A 14063-nucleotide genomic window follows, 5' to 3' on the forward strand; every position below is an offset into this window, starting at 1 on the left:
CGTGTTGCACATTGTTTGTGTGCCTGTTGCTGCTGCAGATTGTTGCCGTTGATGTTTTTGCTGCAGATTGCTGCTGTTGCAGATTGCTGGCGCCCACCAAGTGGAGAAAATCGGCGACCACCGCGGGTATTTTACTCCGTTTCTGCACTGCCACGCCCACCGCACGCCCACTGGGGCAGCGTTTGTGGCATATTCACGGTTTTGGCCAGGCCAGGCCTTCCCATCCGCTCCAACGCTTATCGCATCCTATCCATTCAGAGATGACTCGAAATATACTTAACAATTAAGTGTGTTTCTATACTAATTAAAATGGCATTTGGTTATTAAAACACTCAATACAAGTTATATTAATTAACTATATTTTAAGCTAAACTAAAATATTCCGTACATAATTCCCTTTTATGATCTTGGGCGCATTCCTCTTCCTTAAATTATTAAATATTCAAAACTACCCACAAGCAGTAAGTGAAATGGTATAGCTTATAGATATTGAATCATAGATAAATGTGGAAACGGCCAAGTAGGCATCTCTATATACACGATGATGCCGAACCAAGCTGCAGCGTCAATAAAGCAGCTGCATTTAATTTCAATGCCCATTTAGGACTCGGCCCCTCGAAGGGCGCTTTTCCCTTCTGATTCTTTCGATTGTGGGGTCCCAAGCATCGTGGCCCATGAGCCCCCCGCCTTTTAGCGGCAGCTGCCTTGCATTTCTTACAGCATTTTTGCCGCGACTAGTTTGCGGGCAACACGTGCAACTGCAACTGCTGCCCAGAATGCCAGCATCCCATCACCCCATCTCGCCCAGAACTGGGTTTCCACTGCGGTTGTTGTATCAATTAAAGCTGCGCTTGAGTTTTCACTTGCGCTGGGCGGACGACAGGTGCAAAGTGCTACAACAGCTCAGAACCGTCGGAACCAGGCCCAATCGGCATCTTGCAGTGATTTGAATTCTTCCCTGTCTTTGTCTAGCTTAATTGCGGGCCTACAGCAGCGGTCACGGATATAGTGGTTAATTCTTACCAGGAAATCAGGCAGAATAATTTAATTTACAGAATGAGTCCTGTTACTTGGAGCTTAGTAACTTGTATGGGAACTTAATTCCTGAACTTATTTGTTATACATTAAATTAAGATTTATCAGTTCCAGTGCAGCTGTAGGCTTAAGTCAGGTGGGGTATACTCAACACAAGGTGGAGTAGTATCTTCCATGAAGGGGAGTAAGCTCATCATCAGATGAATGTAATGGGCTGCAGATGCAGCACTACTGACCACAGATGTTTGACTCATTCACAAGTCACTTCTCTCAGGATTGAAAAAAATAAATCAATACATCATTGTAAGTCCCTATTAGTGCCAGTAAAAATATAAAACTTTTCAGCTGCCAGAATTCGTAATATTGTATTACTATGATTTTATTGATATTTTCTATCAAAAGATAATTGCGTATTTAACAAAGGCCTAAACCTAGGCAAGAAACAAATATTCGAGATGAGGTCGTCGTTTGCAATGTGGTTCAATACTCAAACATTTCGCCGGGGAGCTTGGAATGTTGGAGGTGCGCCTCCCGTCTGAAGACTGTGGCGTAGCTGGTTGACTAGGTGGAAAGCCTCCGTATTTTCTTGACCGTAGGCAAACATCTTCACCTGTTCTAGCATGCCCATGATGTTGGTCAAGTCGGTGCGAGGATTGCATCCTGTAGGCGCAATTGCAGCTGAGGGAACAGGACGCCCGGGAATATTTGTTGGCGTCTCTAGTAATGGAATTTTTGGCAATTTTGTTTGATAATCACTAGCCCATACAGCACGCACAGGGTTTTGTCTTTGGTAACTGGAGCTGGTGGTCGGAGCTGGTGGTCGAGTTGACTGATAAATGGGCGTGGTACTGGCCGGAGTAACCACCGGATTAGCTGGAGGGCGCCAATACGAATTGGCTGGTCGCGGATCCACTGGATAGCGGGAGTTGATTACAGTAGAAGAGATAGCCCGTGAATATCCGCCGTTTAATACTGGTGTGGGCAGCAGACCAGAGGGTTGGGACGAGGAAACTGGAGAAGCATTATAGGGAACAGTCGCCGGATAGCTGGATGATGTGGCTGGAGCGGGTGGTGATGGCGTATTTACTTGATAGCTATACTTAAATGCTGGTGCAGCGTCCTTCGGAATATTCGGTGAATATGTAGAGGCTGCCACTGATGTGGGATTATAGTCATCCACGGCTGTCCTTTTCGTTTGCCCGTGACTATCGCACTGTTCTCCTGACGCTTGCGGTGACAACCTTCGCTTTTCACCAGTTCTCAGTGCCTTGGAAGGATCAGAAGGGCCAGCTGTGTTCAATAACTCATTGACAGGTGCACGATCCACTTGCTCCTCGAAGAGGTCAGTGCGAACCCAAATCATATTCTCTGGGAAGGAAACCAAGTCACTACGAAATCGGTTCGCATTTATTGGGAATTGGGGAGGAACTTCTGGTGTTATACCCGTATTCGGGTTATTTTCTTTATGAGCCTCTGGGTCAGTTGAAAGTATGCCCTTCAGGAGCGGAATGTCCTTGGCTCCTACTTTCTTTGGTGATTCGATCAATATGTTTATATTTTTCTTCGCTTCTCCATGGATTTCAGAAGGCACTTCTGGGTGAGACTTACTTTGAACATTAATTTCTAAGCTTGCTAAGGGATCACAGGGTGAATCATCTTTCTCGATCAAATCGACGGAATTTGATACCTCTTTCTTGATATCACTTTGGTTAGGCTCCCCATCTGTTGGGGTTTTCGGTTTTCGATTCTTAATTATAAAAAATTCGCGGGATTCTTCATTGATAGCCGCGACTTCTTGGTCAACCATAACTATGAGGTCGGATGATTTCTCCTTGAAGGAGATGTTGTATGTGGTACCATCTGTGACGTTTAGTTCTCTAAGTACATGGCCGCCTGATTCGCCACTTGTATTACTTGATATCTTTGGTCGTCTGACATACGTTTTCAAACAGTGCCGGGAGGCAAAAGATGCAGTTTGGTCTTGCTTCGATTTTTTGGGAGTCAGGAATTCTTTTATCGATGTCTGTTTATTGGCGTTAAGAGATGTGTTATCCTCCTCACGGAGATTTCGCTTCCTCAAAGACGTTTCATCCAATTTTCCATCGAGGTGATCAGCATAGTCCTGCAGATTGACCTCGCCCAGCTCCTCGTCAAGGACCATAAGCGAGGAATTGAAGATAACTGATTCGGCGTCCAGGATCTCCTTATCAAGAAAGCGAACAACTGGTTTCTCATCTTCTTCATCGCTGCAAAGGTCCATAACTGATGGGTTAGCTAGAACGATTGAATTGAATTGATGATTCGTGATGTGTAGAATGTTAACAAGTAATAGTGACTGCTACTCACTCTAAATTCTTGCCCAGTTCACTGCACCTTTGCATTATTGATAGTTTTTGGTAAATTAGGAGAGAAGTGCAATTGCTGCATCACAGATATTGATATTATTGATAAGCGTTATTCGTTTTGCAGTTTCGCCAGGAATGCAATGGGGATCCTAAGAAGTCTCACTCAAGGTCCGTCTTTAGAAGTCTAAGTGGAATGTAGAATGTAGCCGAGCATAGAACGTTGACATACCACTTACCACAGATCGCATTAGCTTATGGCCTACGATGTTTAATCCTTCAAAATCGAAGGAGCAAATGCTTTTTAAGAAACAGCGCCTGCGCAGCACTTGACCGAATTCAGGTAACGCCGAAACTTATTTTATCCACTTTAACCAGATACGATAGAAAAATAATATTAGAGGAGGAGAGATGTGTGCGTGACAATTAGATGGTGGATTGTACACCCGATAACTCGGGTAAACCAGAACCAAACATATCTAAAACTTAAAGAGACACATCTAAAATATAACGTAAAAATAAAATGCAAGGACATTTTATAACCGAGTTCCATATATTGTAAATAATATTACAATAAATTATTACCACATTGGGTGTTCGTGTTCGCACAACAAAAGACTCATCTCTACATTTATTGCTTCGTTTGACTGGAAGTCGATTTCCAACCCTGTTGTGTTTGGGCGGGAAATTTAAATGCGAGGATGAAATTTTTTGTACAAAGAGAAATTTATATGCTGTTTAGTTGATATATTCAAACTGTATTCTTAATTGTATTTGTAGTTCTTAAATTCTAGTTCTCTAGTTTGCAATGCCTCGTTCATCATAGTATGGCCTGAGTGGTTTCGAACTTTCTTTAGAGCAGTATGCATAGTTCTGTGTTTTCGAAAACTTCAATGAGATGCTCAATAAGTCGTAGAGTGACAAATGCAGGAATATCCAATGACGTAATAGTAGTAATCTAGGGCTTAGAAATGATTTGACACGGTGCTCTGTTGTTCGCCGCGGTTTACTCGCAGGTTGCCCATGCATCCCTCAAACAGGATGTCTGCTATGGCCTTTCGTGCTAGAATCCGTTGCGTGGGGGACATTTCCTCGTACTGGATAGCCCAGGATCTGGCCAGTACTTCGGAGGACTCGCTGAGTTGCATGGGTGCAGTTCCTCGTTCGTTCTCTGGATCTGTTTGAATCGAGGAAGTGGGTTCCTTTGTTTCCAATGAATTTCCCAAACAATTTTCCTCTTTGACTTCACACTGCCCTTCTTCCGCCTCTATGATCTCCAATTTTGGACTGAGCAGGGAACCCTCCTCGGATTGCGGGGCAGTGGGTTCGGACTGGTAGTTGAAAGCGTTGTCATCCTTGATCGGCCAATCACAAACGCTTTCCGTGTTGAGAACTGGATTTTTCAAGGTGTATTTGTCCTAAGAGATACATCATTTATTTGTTGAAGAATGATTCAATCATTGAAAAATGCGTTCTTACATCCTTTTCCCTGCGAAAATCGGGCTTTTGTCTGCCGCCCCGACCTTTTCTGGTCCTGTGCTGGAAGGTCTCCTGGGTCAGGAGAAAGCCCATGTAGTCGTAGAACCAGAGCGTCGGCTTACAGAGGTCGGAGTGCAGCCCCAGCTCCTTCTGTTTGAGGATTCGCATCTGCTCCCGCCTGTAATTGGTGCGAAATATGTTGATGCGCCTGCCCACTTCTGTGCGCGTAGCGTTCGGCTGTATCTCCCGTAGTTTCCTCTCCAGCAACTCGTACGCCCGGTTCCGCAGCTCCTTGTTCCGGTAATTGAGGTGGTGGACGTCCCACAGCTCCGGCATTCCCTGATAAAGAGCCAGAAACTCGCGCCAGAACTGCCGTTTGCCCGCACTAAACCGATCTGGCAGTGCAGCTGCCATCTTCCAGCAAGGCATTTAGAAAGACACATTTAATTGACATATTGGCATGTAAACATAAATATTTACCTTTTCTGTTGTCCAAGCCAATCAGCTGTTGTTGATTACAGTTGGCCAGAGTTGCCACTTCTAGCGTCTAGTGTTGGTAAACACTTCACATACTCCCACTGATTGGTGTAGTAGCTCTGGATCTGGATGTCCATATATGTATAAATTTATTTCCACCACCTGGCGACCGGCGTTATGCTCTCCTCAAGCGACAATCACAAACTGAATTGATGTAGAGCCGAAACGGACGGGTGTGTGTGCATGTGTCTCGATTGAGTGATTGATTAGCCGACTGACCCGATGGGCATGTGCATGTGTGCGTGTGGAAATGCGCAATAAATCATTTTATTCCCACATACTACTTTAAAACCAAAACGAAACAGAATCCGAAATTCGTTCGTTTTGTATAGTATTGGTTTTAATTGTATGGAGTATTTACAAACAATGACTTACAGCTCCGCCGCAATTTAGATGCATGTGTGTGCGAGAGAGGAAAGCAGCACATATTCGGACTTTAACTAAGGGCAGACCTGCGCACTTGCCCGTTTTAGCCGCAATCAAGATTGTCGGCATAAGGAAATCAGCTAAATCTGATTTTATTTTTAACTCGCTCTCCAAAATTTCACACTGATCGGGGACAAATTTAAAATACACTCTGAAGCAGGGAAATTCTCTCTTTAACAAGATTGAATTCGATGATTGACCTCTTTGTTCCGTTATTTTCATTTACGTGCGCTTTGTCTCTTTCTCTCTTCTGGTTCGCTTGTGTGTGTGTGTGAGTAGCGGTAGTGGGTGACCTCCCGCCCGGCGAAAAAAGAAGAAGAAGCTCAACTAAGGGCAGACATGCGCACTTCGAAAAAAAAGCAATCAGCGCGTATATTTAGCCGACTTTTTGTTCTGGCGTGAATGTGTGGAAACATGTAGCTGTAATAACATACGACGCAGGTCAAAATAATAGGGTTACAGTCGGGCACACTTACACCAGGAGTAACAACCAGAGCATCAAGGCAGGAAATACGAAATGTAGATGAAATAGTCCCAACAGAGCAATTGACAATTCACATCGTAATAAATAATGATATTTAGCTCATTCATTACAATATTTAAAACTACAACATTAGAAACTTGGTTTGATTGCGTTTATTTGGTTCGAATACAAATTATGTTCACCTTAGACCTAATGATTGATTGCATCCGACCGATGTGCATCTTCTAGATGCATCAGTTTGCAAAGGTTACGCTCTTTGGCTGCAGCTATTCCTCCTCCTGTTCGTTCTCCTCCATGTAGCGCTCACCGTTTGGAGCATTCTACGGCACATTGTCATCCATTTCGCGCATCACTTCATCGGCTCGTGTGATCAGTCCAATCAGCCGGTAGTTCTCCTTGTACAGAGCGAACTCCTCGAGGAGCTTTAGGTACTTGCGTGCATCGGCGCAGCTGATGACACTGGACCCACATACTTGGCCGGATCCCCCATTGTTGTTGTCATCTTGGGCGGACTCATGGCGACGTTTGGTGCCCTGGCGAGGATTCAGCGATTTTTCGACGGCCGCAGGCGAACTCACCTTTCGCTGCCGCATCTGCTCGATGTACTCCATCTCGTCCTCCACATTGGCCGCCAGAACCTCGGCCAGCGAGGTGACACTGGAGCGACCATTGTTCGCGTCTTCATCGAGATCCGCTGGATCTTGGTCCAGTTCCGATTCCAGCTCAGCCTCTGGCTCCACTTTTATGTGCACTGTAGGCGGAATTTCAAAATCCTTTTCCCTTTGTGGTCGGCCATCGTTCTCCTGAAGCTCCGCCTCTGGCTGCTTTGCCGAGAGCTCTTCCGGGTCCTTGGGCTCCACTTTGATTTCCTTTTCCTGCTTAATCTCTAGTTTGGGCGGCGGTACCACCGGTCCTTTGTCCTGCTGCTGTGGGGCAGGAATTTTGGTGATGCTCTGAGCGAGCGTGGCCAGTGGTATGATGGTCATGGTCATGGGCTGTCCGCCCGCTTGCGTCGGAACAATGGGTGTGGCCAGGAGAACTTTTTGAGAGGTGCCTGGCGGTGTGTTGGCTTGGAGGGGCAGTCTAACTAGAGGCGGCAAGGGCTTCAGAGCCCTGGCAAAATTCAGTTCGCTGAGTGAGGGCTTGACATCAGGCTCCTCCTCCAGATCATCCTCGCCGCTAACACCGCCACCGTCGACATCCACCTCGTCATCCTCGTCTTCTGCACAGCTGCGGGGATGGCTGCTCAGCGGGCTGCCCAAGCTGACCTCTTCTTCGCCCTCCTCGTCGTTCCGAGACCCACTTTCTGGCATGCTTTCCGACATGACGTCCTTGACGATGTCCTTGATCTGCACCGAGTAGCCCTGCGTGTAGCCTATCTTCAGCAATTTGGTGTCGCTGTGTTGGATGTTGTAGGTGCGTCGGAACTTGTCGCACCACTCCTGGTGCGGAAAGAAATGTGCCAGGTTCATGGAGCTCTTGAACTGCAGCGCCATCTTCTGGATGAGTCCGTCGGAGATGATGAAGTCCTTGTAGTACATCATGCGGCGTATCCAATCGTACACGGCCCTGCCCAACATCGAGACCCTGACGGTCTTCGTCTCCATGGTCTTGGCGTCCTGGCTCCTGCGAGTTCGCTGATCCCACGCGTTCAGAATCTCCGCGCGCTGCTGCACGATACGCTTGATCTGATCTGGGCTGCAGTTGAACAGCCGGCCCACGTGCTTATAAACCGGCAGCCGATCGTATTCCCGCAGAGCAGCCACCTTTTCGTTGAGGGCCAGGACATTCTTGCGCTTGATGCGATTGTCGAAGGCCACCTTCTCGGCGGCCGGCAGGCTGGGGGTGTGCGTGCTACTGGGTGTGGGTGATGCAGTCGAAGTGGGTGCTGCTGGTGGAGCAGGCGCAGGCGCAGGAGCTGGTGTGAGAACCTCCGTGTCAGTGGCCTAACGACGAAGGGAAAAAGAGTGCTGTTATTACCGCGTTTTATTGTAACAGTTGAAATCGTGCAAAGTAATGCCACCATGAATGTAAGGATACAGTGCTCCCTCTGAACATTAAAAATGTACTCAAAACAACATATGCTTTCGTTCTTGCATATTTAGTTCTGTTAAGAAAAGCAACAGTTAAAAGAGGCGACATTTCTTGGAATAGAAATAAAATAAAACGCCTAGATCAAGTCATTTACACTCGTGTTCTTTGAGGAGTGATATGGGGTGGAAACACTTTGCGAGGCTTGACTGTGGCCACTTACCTTCGCCTTGTTGTTGTTGTCCTGCGTCTTGGAGGCCTCCTTGTGCTCCTTTTTCTCCCTCTCCCCGCGCTTCTCCACCCTCAGCTCCCTCTGCAACTTGCGTTTTTCCCGTATCCGCATTGTTTTTACTTTCCGTGCAATTTACACGGCAATTGCCGTTTGTTTTCGTCTTGTTTGCTTTTGTTGTTGCTGCTGCTGCGCCCACTCAATTTCGCCCGCCCCTTGCACCCTTTCTGCTCTCTCACTCACACTGCCGCCCGCCGGTGTGTGTGTGTCCGTGCGGCTGTGTGTGTGCGATGGCTACGATTATGCGCGTTGACTGTCAAATCGTTTCGTCATTGCTTTTCTCGCTTTTCTTTGGCCTTTTCATGTGCCTTGGCTCTATTCGCTTTTGTTTTCTCTTCCTAGGCACTTGGTTTGTAAGCTGATTGTGATTTTCCAACTGGCCGTGCACTGCACCTTGCGTATTTTCCGATGTCCGTGCGAACTAGACGACGACCCATACAAAAATAGCTGCCGCGTTATCTCGCGCAGTTTTTCATTCTCTGCTCGCTCCCTCTCTCGCTCTCGCATGCGCAACGTGGGCAACTAGAACGGAAGGGAAGTCGGCGTGTGCCAGAGTGTGTGTGCGTGTGAGCAGCTGAGAGGGTGCAACTGCGCATGCGACAACTTTACTGTTACTCTCGCCATGTGGCAACTCTGCAGGCGATCGTTTTTTAAGTGGAGTGAGATTTAAGGGAACATTTGTTGTTTTCAGTTTAAGAATGATTTGATTTCACAAGATCTCAAATGTAACTATCAAGTTTTTGCGAATTATAATCAATATTTGATTTAAATTAATCAAAAGTATGTCCACCACCAATTGTAGGCAAAACAACCCCAATAATTTACACGAGTCCATACATTTCGAAAATAATCTTTACTTTAAGCTTTTCTCCAGCTAATTCGTTTAACCGAATTTGGTGAAGTGTCGCAGGATGTGCGACATGGCCGCGGGATTATCGGCAGGAACCATGTGACCAGCCCGGTTGACCCAAAACATGCTAAAGTTGCCATAGGTCTTCTCGTAGCCCTCGAGAACTCGATCAACGGTGATTCCCACGCGCGGAGCAACCTGGTAAGAGGGCTTGGAGGACCATTCCATGGCCTCGATCCAGTTGACGGCACCCGGAGTGGCGCAAATCAGGTCCAGTCCTCCGGAGAACACGCCAACTTTTACAGTGGTGTTGCTCAGCAGTTCACCCACTAAAAGTGTCATAAGGCTATAATTTGAGGTAGCACCCATACTGTTGACACATACCAATATCCACAGCTGGCTTCATGAAATCGCCCATCAGCTTGGTGAAGGTGGAGCCGCTCTGGGCGCCCCACTTCACTCCGGTGCTGATTCCGAGGGCCTCGGTCACGGGTCCAAGCATTAGATCCTCCAGCAACTTGTCACGGTCCTCATCCACGTCGAATTTCACGAGGGTGCGATACATGACCTCTGGATAAGTGGTTGCTGAGAATCAGCTCGATAAATTACGCACGGATCTTACCCTCCGGGGTCATGGCAGCTCTGGACATCAACCTGTACTGATCACCCAGGGTTGGAGTCTCCACGTTATAGAAGTCCACTCCCTTGGACTCGCGCAGCACCACCGACTGGGTGGAGCTCCACTGCAAAGTGGCCTGTGTCCACTTCTCGCGGTCAACATAGTCCTTAGTTTTCAGCGCCGAAGCTTCAATCTTGTCATGCCCATCCTGATCGACGATTCCCAACTGCAGCAGGAAGGGAGCCCACGAGAGCACAGAGTCGATGGGCGAGGTCCAGGGATCTCCCAGGGCCACCGAAACAAAGTTGCTTTCGATCTCTCCTCGCTGGATGGCGTACTCCAACTCCAAGGCGAACTCCGGGGCCATCTTTCCGCCGTAACTCTCGCAGAAGATGTGTAGCGGCACAGTCTTGAATTCCGGGTGGTTCGTGTAGAAGCCCTTCATCAGCTCAACGAGGTCCAGGGCGATCTGCTTGTTGTTGGTCGTGTAGTAAGAAGATCCGTCAACGTAGCTGAAGCCACTGCCCACGGGGTTGTCGATGAACATCACGTTCATGTCCTTGACCCAAGTCCAGTCGCGGTAGCTGCCATCGAGCTTTAGGGGACCCAACTCCTCAAAGTTTCCGTATCCCGTCGAAGAGGCACCAGGACCTCCTTGAAGCCAAATGGCCAGAGGGCGCTCCGTGTAACTGGAGACATTGGCGGTGGTGTAGTACAGCCAGTAGAACATGTGGGCGCCAGTCCTGACATCCACAAATCCCCAATCCTGATCACCGGGTCCATAGCCCTTGCGTGCTGGTAATATATTCAATTATAGCTCATATATATTTTTGATTCTTTCGCTCTTTGTTTTAAGTCAATTTCACTATGCAGCAACTATTATGTACCATTCGATTAAATAGTTAGTAATATACAAAGCTCTTTGACTTTGTAATTTATGAGCGCATAAACGCACTTTCATGATAGCCCCTGATTTCTGGGGAACACTTGAGTAATCTGGCCTTTAAGTATATTAAACGGCTGCACGAGTAGCCACTTAGATAAGATTAATTGTTATAGATAGTTGATTGTATTGTCTTTATAAAGTCTTGCCATCTCATGGGAACAAACCGCATAGCGGTTGGCCACTAAATCTTTTTACAATGTTGATAAGATCTGTCCCAAATCGATTTGTAAGTATTTGAATCTACGGATATAAAATTAGGTAAACAAGTCTGTAACTGATATTTCTTTTGGCCTGTTCTACTTAAATAACCGTTTGTTTTGGAACACTTTCTCGCTGATTAGCACCCCTCATTGGAATACAAATCACGCTTCTCACCGTCAACAGAACCCAAGCCGGCAATTCCCAGTAGGGCCAAAAGAGCGATGATAGCGCGTCCAGCCATGGTGCACCAGTTTCAGTTCCAACTCCAAGAGACACCGATAGAGACACAACCGCACACTTGGCAGTTCCACCGCCAATTGATCGCTGCTTGCTCCCAAACATCGAAGGTAAAATAGCAACGGCCAGCACCTGACACACCTGGAATTCGTAATCTGCGGGCAGGGGAACTGTGTTTGCAGAGTATTTATGGCCCTTCGCTGGACGGTGACGCGGCTTTTTGGTCAATCTGTGCTTGTCACTTGTCCGATTTGGCGAATCTTTGTGTCATATATTTAGATAGAGATAGAGCCTATGAAGCCCCAAAATCATCGCAAAGATTGCACTTTGCTATCTTGAGTGGGTTTTCCGATGGCTTTTCCTATTATTTTTCGGTTTCGCTTGCAGTTCATCCTACGTGACATGCGTGAAAGATAACTAAGGTGTCTCCTAAAAACTCTTCTTAAATCATCAACATTCTTTGATTGATTCAGTAAAGTGCTATAAGATTTGTAGGTGTTCATAGAATCATATATGCATCAATTGCGGCCATTGCTTTTTAAAGACCAGACAAAAAATAAGATTACTTCCCCAGCTCCTATAACTAAAAAACATTTACTTTAAGTAAAACACTCCTCTAGTTTTAGACGAATATAGTATACAACTGGCTTGCATACTGAGTTTATTATAATTCAATTTTAATGAATTTACCCAAATGAAGTAAACTCTCGAAGTACATGACTCATAGCCGCAGGGTTGTCCGCCGGAGCCATGTGACCACTTCGGTTGATCCAGAACATGGTGAAGTTACCGCCCGTCTTTTGATAGCCCTCCAAGATGCGGTCCACCGTGATGGCGTTGCGTGGAGCAGCCAGGTACTCGTCCCTGCGGCTCCAGTCCAACTTGGCTATCCAGTTGACGGTGCCCGGTGTGGCGCAAATCAAATCCAGGCCACCGGAGAATACGCCGACCTTCAGAGGAGTCTTCTCCAGCAATTCGTTCACTGTCATTCAATAGATTTCAGACCTTTTCGTTATATAAGAAACAGTATCCCTACCAATGTGGATGACTGGCTTCATGAAGTCCGTTCTGTGGATGTCAAAGGTGGTCCCACTCTGCGATCCCCAGACGACATTCGAAGGTATACCCAGGGTTTCCGCCACCGGGCCCCGCATCAGATCCTCCAGTAACTTGGTTCGATCCTCGTCAATATCGTATTTCACCATGGTGCGATACAGACGTTCTGCAGGGAAATGTTATGGTTTGTAAAAAGTCGCTTAGTATCGAAGTGTTTGGTTCACCTTCGGAGGTCAAGGCCTTTACTCTCTGGTAGAGACCACCCTTTGTCTCCTTCAGCACGTTGTAGAAGTCCACGCCCTTGGAGGCTTTCATCACCTCCCACTGGGTGTTGCCCCACTGATAGGTGGCCTGAATCCATCGCTCCTCCTCCACCAACTGAGCCGTAAAGTTCGCCGCCTCCTGAATGGCATTGTATCCCGCGTGGTCCACGATTCCCATTTCTCTGAGAAAAGGTCCCCATGCGAGCACGGAGTCGATGGGCGAGGTCCATGGATCCCCCAAAGCCACCGATGTAAGGTTGCTCTTGACCTCACCACGCTCCTTGGCGTAGTACAGTTCGAGGGCAAACTCTGGCGCCATCTTTCCACCGTAGCTCTCGCAGAATATATGCAGCGGCACCTCCTCGAACTCCGGGTGCAGGGTATAGAATCCCTTCATCAGCTCAACCAAGTCTAGAGCGATCTCCTTATTGGTGGCTGTGTAATAGGCCGTGTTGTCCACGTAGCTAAAACCACTGCCTACGGGGTTGTCTATGAAGAGGACATTCATGTCCTTCACCCAGGTCCAGCTGCGCCAATCTCCGTACAAATCGACGGGCCCAAGTTCTTCAAAGTTTCCATACCCCGTCGAAGAGGCACCAGGACCTCCTTGGAGCCAAATGGCTAATGGTCTTTCGGTATAGCTGGAAACATTGGCGGTGGTGTAGTACAGCCAGTAGAACATGTGGGCACCGGGACGCACATCTACGTAGCCCCAGTCCTGCTCCCCGGGCCCATATCCGGGTTTGCCTAGGATTTGCCATTTGTTCATTTAAAGATTACCACATTTCCATTTCAGAGATAGCGCTTGATTTACGATTCTTACCGTGCGCCAAGGTGGCGAACAACGCCAGGAGTGCTACCAACCAAATCGACATTTTCAACTGGAAGTTATACTGAAGTGCACGGGCTTATTTAACGGGTACAGCACTATCAGCAGAACTTGACATCAGATAATAGTTTTTCAAAAATGATAACTTCTATCGATCTGGTTCTTTCAATAATTTAGAGGAGGAATTATAATCATATTTGAATTTGTGTATTCAGTTTTAACATGATGTTGAATATCTGCTTATGATAGGGTATGGAATTCCCCGATAAAAATTTAGGTACAACTATTGTTAAAACGATAACATTCTGTATAAATAATCCCTTTTTCAAGACTGATTTACAATATAATATATTATTAATGGGTGGCAGTGTTTCGCCTAAACATAAAACAAATGTAGATATCAACTGATAAGACCATTTGAATTCGATGAGATAACTCG

The 14063-nt window shown here is 46.8% G+C and overlaps 5 protein-coding genes across 5 annotated transcripts; all 5 read right to left on the reverse strand.

The window, feature by feature from the left end:
- Positions 1-1373: 1373 nt before the first annotated feature.
- Positions 1374-3815, reverse strand: LOC27207980 (proteoglycan 4). Its single transcript, XM_016183607.3, has 3 exons — positions 3617-3815; positions 3382-3564; positions 1374-3309 (listed from the first exon to the last, which is right to left on the reverse strand). Exon 3 carries the CDS (start codon positions 3293-3295, stop codon positions 1523-1525), a length of 1773 nt encoding a protein of 590 aa, XP_016029740.1. The 5' UTR covers positions 3296-3309; positions 3382-3564; positions 3617-3815; the 3' UTR covers positions 1374-1522.
- A 143-nt stretch (positions 3816-3958) lies between these two features.
- On the reverse strand, positions 3959-6057 carry LOC6736233. Its single transcript, XM_016170526.3, has 3 exons — positions 5337-6057; positions 4857-5270; positions 3959-4795 (listed from the first exon to the last, which is right to left on the reverse strand). The coding sequence occupies exons 2-3, from the start codon at positions 5268-5270 to the stop codon at positions 4343-4345; spliced, it is 867 nt and encodes a 288-aa protein (XP_016029741.1). The 5' UTR covers positions 5337-6057; the 3' UTR covers positions 3959-4342.
- A 382-nt stretch (positions 6058-6439) lies between these two features.
- LOC6736234 lies at positions 6440-9140 on the reverse strand. The gene is made up of 2 exons (XM_002083092.4): positions 8558-9140; positions 6440-8249 (listed from the first exon to the last, which is right to left on the reverse strand). Exons 1-2 carry the CDS (start codon positions 8675-8677, stop codon positions 6624-6626), a joined length of 1746 nt encoding a protein of 581 aa, XP_002083128.1. The 5' UTR covers positions 8678-9140; the 3' UTR covers positions 6440-6623.
- Positions 9141-9457: 317 nt separating this feature from the next.
- Positions 9458-11594, reverse strand: LOC6736235 (retinoid-inducible serine carboxypeptidase). The gene is made up of 4 exons (XM_002083093.4): positions 11414-11594; positions 10096-10887; positions 9858-10043; positions 9458-9802 (listed from the first exon to the last, which is right to left on the reverse strand). The coding sequence occupies exons 1-4, from the start codon at positions 11478-11480 to the stop codon at positions 9507-9509; spliced, it is 1341 nt and encodes a 446-aa protein (XP_002083129.2). The 5' UTR covers positions 11481-11594; the 3' UTR covers positions 9458-9506.
- A 502-nt stretch (positions 11595-12096) lies between these two features.
- On the reverse strand, positions 12097-13767 carry LOC6736236 (retinoid-inducible serine carboxypeptidase). Its single transcript, XM_002083094.4, has 4 exons — positions 13619-13767; positions 12757-13542; positions 12513-12698; positions 12097-12458 (listed from the first exon to the last, which is right to left on the reverse strand). Exons 1-4 carry the CDS (start codon positions 13668-13670, stop codon positions 12163-12165), a joined length of 1320 nt encoding a protein of 439 aa, XP_002083130.2. The 5' UTR covers positions 13671-13767; the 3' UTR covers positions 12097-12162.
- Between the last annotated feature and the right edge of the window lie 296 nt (positions 13768-14063).

This window comes from Drosophila simulans, chromosome 3L (genome assembly GCF_016746395.2).
Source record: "Drosophila simulans strain w501 chromosome 3L, Prin_Dsim_3.1, whole genome shotgun sequence".
In the NCBI taxonomy this organism is placed as follows: domain Eukaryota; kingdom Metazoa; phylum Arthropoda; class Insecta; order Diptera; family Drosophilidae; genus Drosophila; species Drosophila simulans.

Bases quoted from the DNA above. Each gene is read 5' to 3' on its own strand.
- LOC27207980 (XM_016183607.3), bottom strand. From the start codon at position 3,295: ATGGACCTTTGCAGCGATGAAGAAGATGAGAAACCAGTTGTTCGCTTT.
- LOC6736233 (XM_016170526.3), bottom strand. From the start codon at position 5,270: ATGGCAGCTGCACTGCCAGATCGGTTTAGTGCGGGCAAACGGCAGTTC. The intron at 4,796-4,856 runs GTAAGAACGCAT...TGTATCTCTTAG, and splicing joins ATTTTCGCAGGGAAAAGGAT to GACAAATACACCTTGAAAAA.
- LOC6736234 (XM_002083092.4), bottom strand. From the start codon at position 8,677: ATGCGGATACGGGAAAAACGCAAGTTGCAGAGGGAGCTGAGGGTGGAG. The intron at 8,250-8,557 runs GTAAGTGGCCAC...CTTCGTCGTTAG, and splicing joins ACAACAACAACAAGGCGAAG to GCCACTGACACGGAGGTTCT.
- LOC6736235 (XM_002083093.4), bottom strand. From the start codon at position 11,480: ATGGCTGGACGCGCTATCATCGCTCTTTTGGCCCTACTGGGAATTGCC. The intron at 10,888-11,413 runs GTGAGAAGCGTG...ATATATTACCAG, and splicing joins CGGCTTGGGTTCTGTTGACG to CACGCAAGGGCTATGGACCC. The intron at 9,803-9,857 runs GTATGTGTCAAC...TGACACTTTTAG, and splicing joins GAAGCCAGCTGTGGATATTG to TGGGTGAACTGCTGAGCAAC.
- LOC6736236 (XM_002083094.4), bottom strand. From the start codon at position 13,670: ATGTCGATTTGGTTGGTAGCACTCCTGGCGTTGTTCGCCACCTTGGCG. The intron at 13,543-13,618 runs GTAAGAATCGTA...GGCAAATCCTAG, and splicing joins GTTCGCCACCTTGGCGCACG to GCAAACCCGGATATGGGCCC. The intron at 12,699-12,756 runs GTGAACCAAACA...ATTTCCCTGCAG, and splicing joins AAAGGCCTTGACCTCCGAAG to AACGTCTGTATCGCACCATG.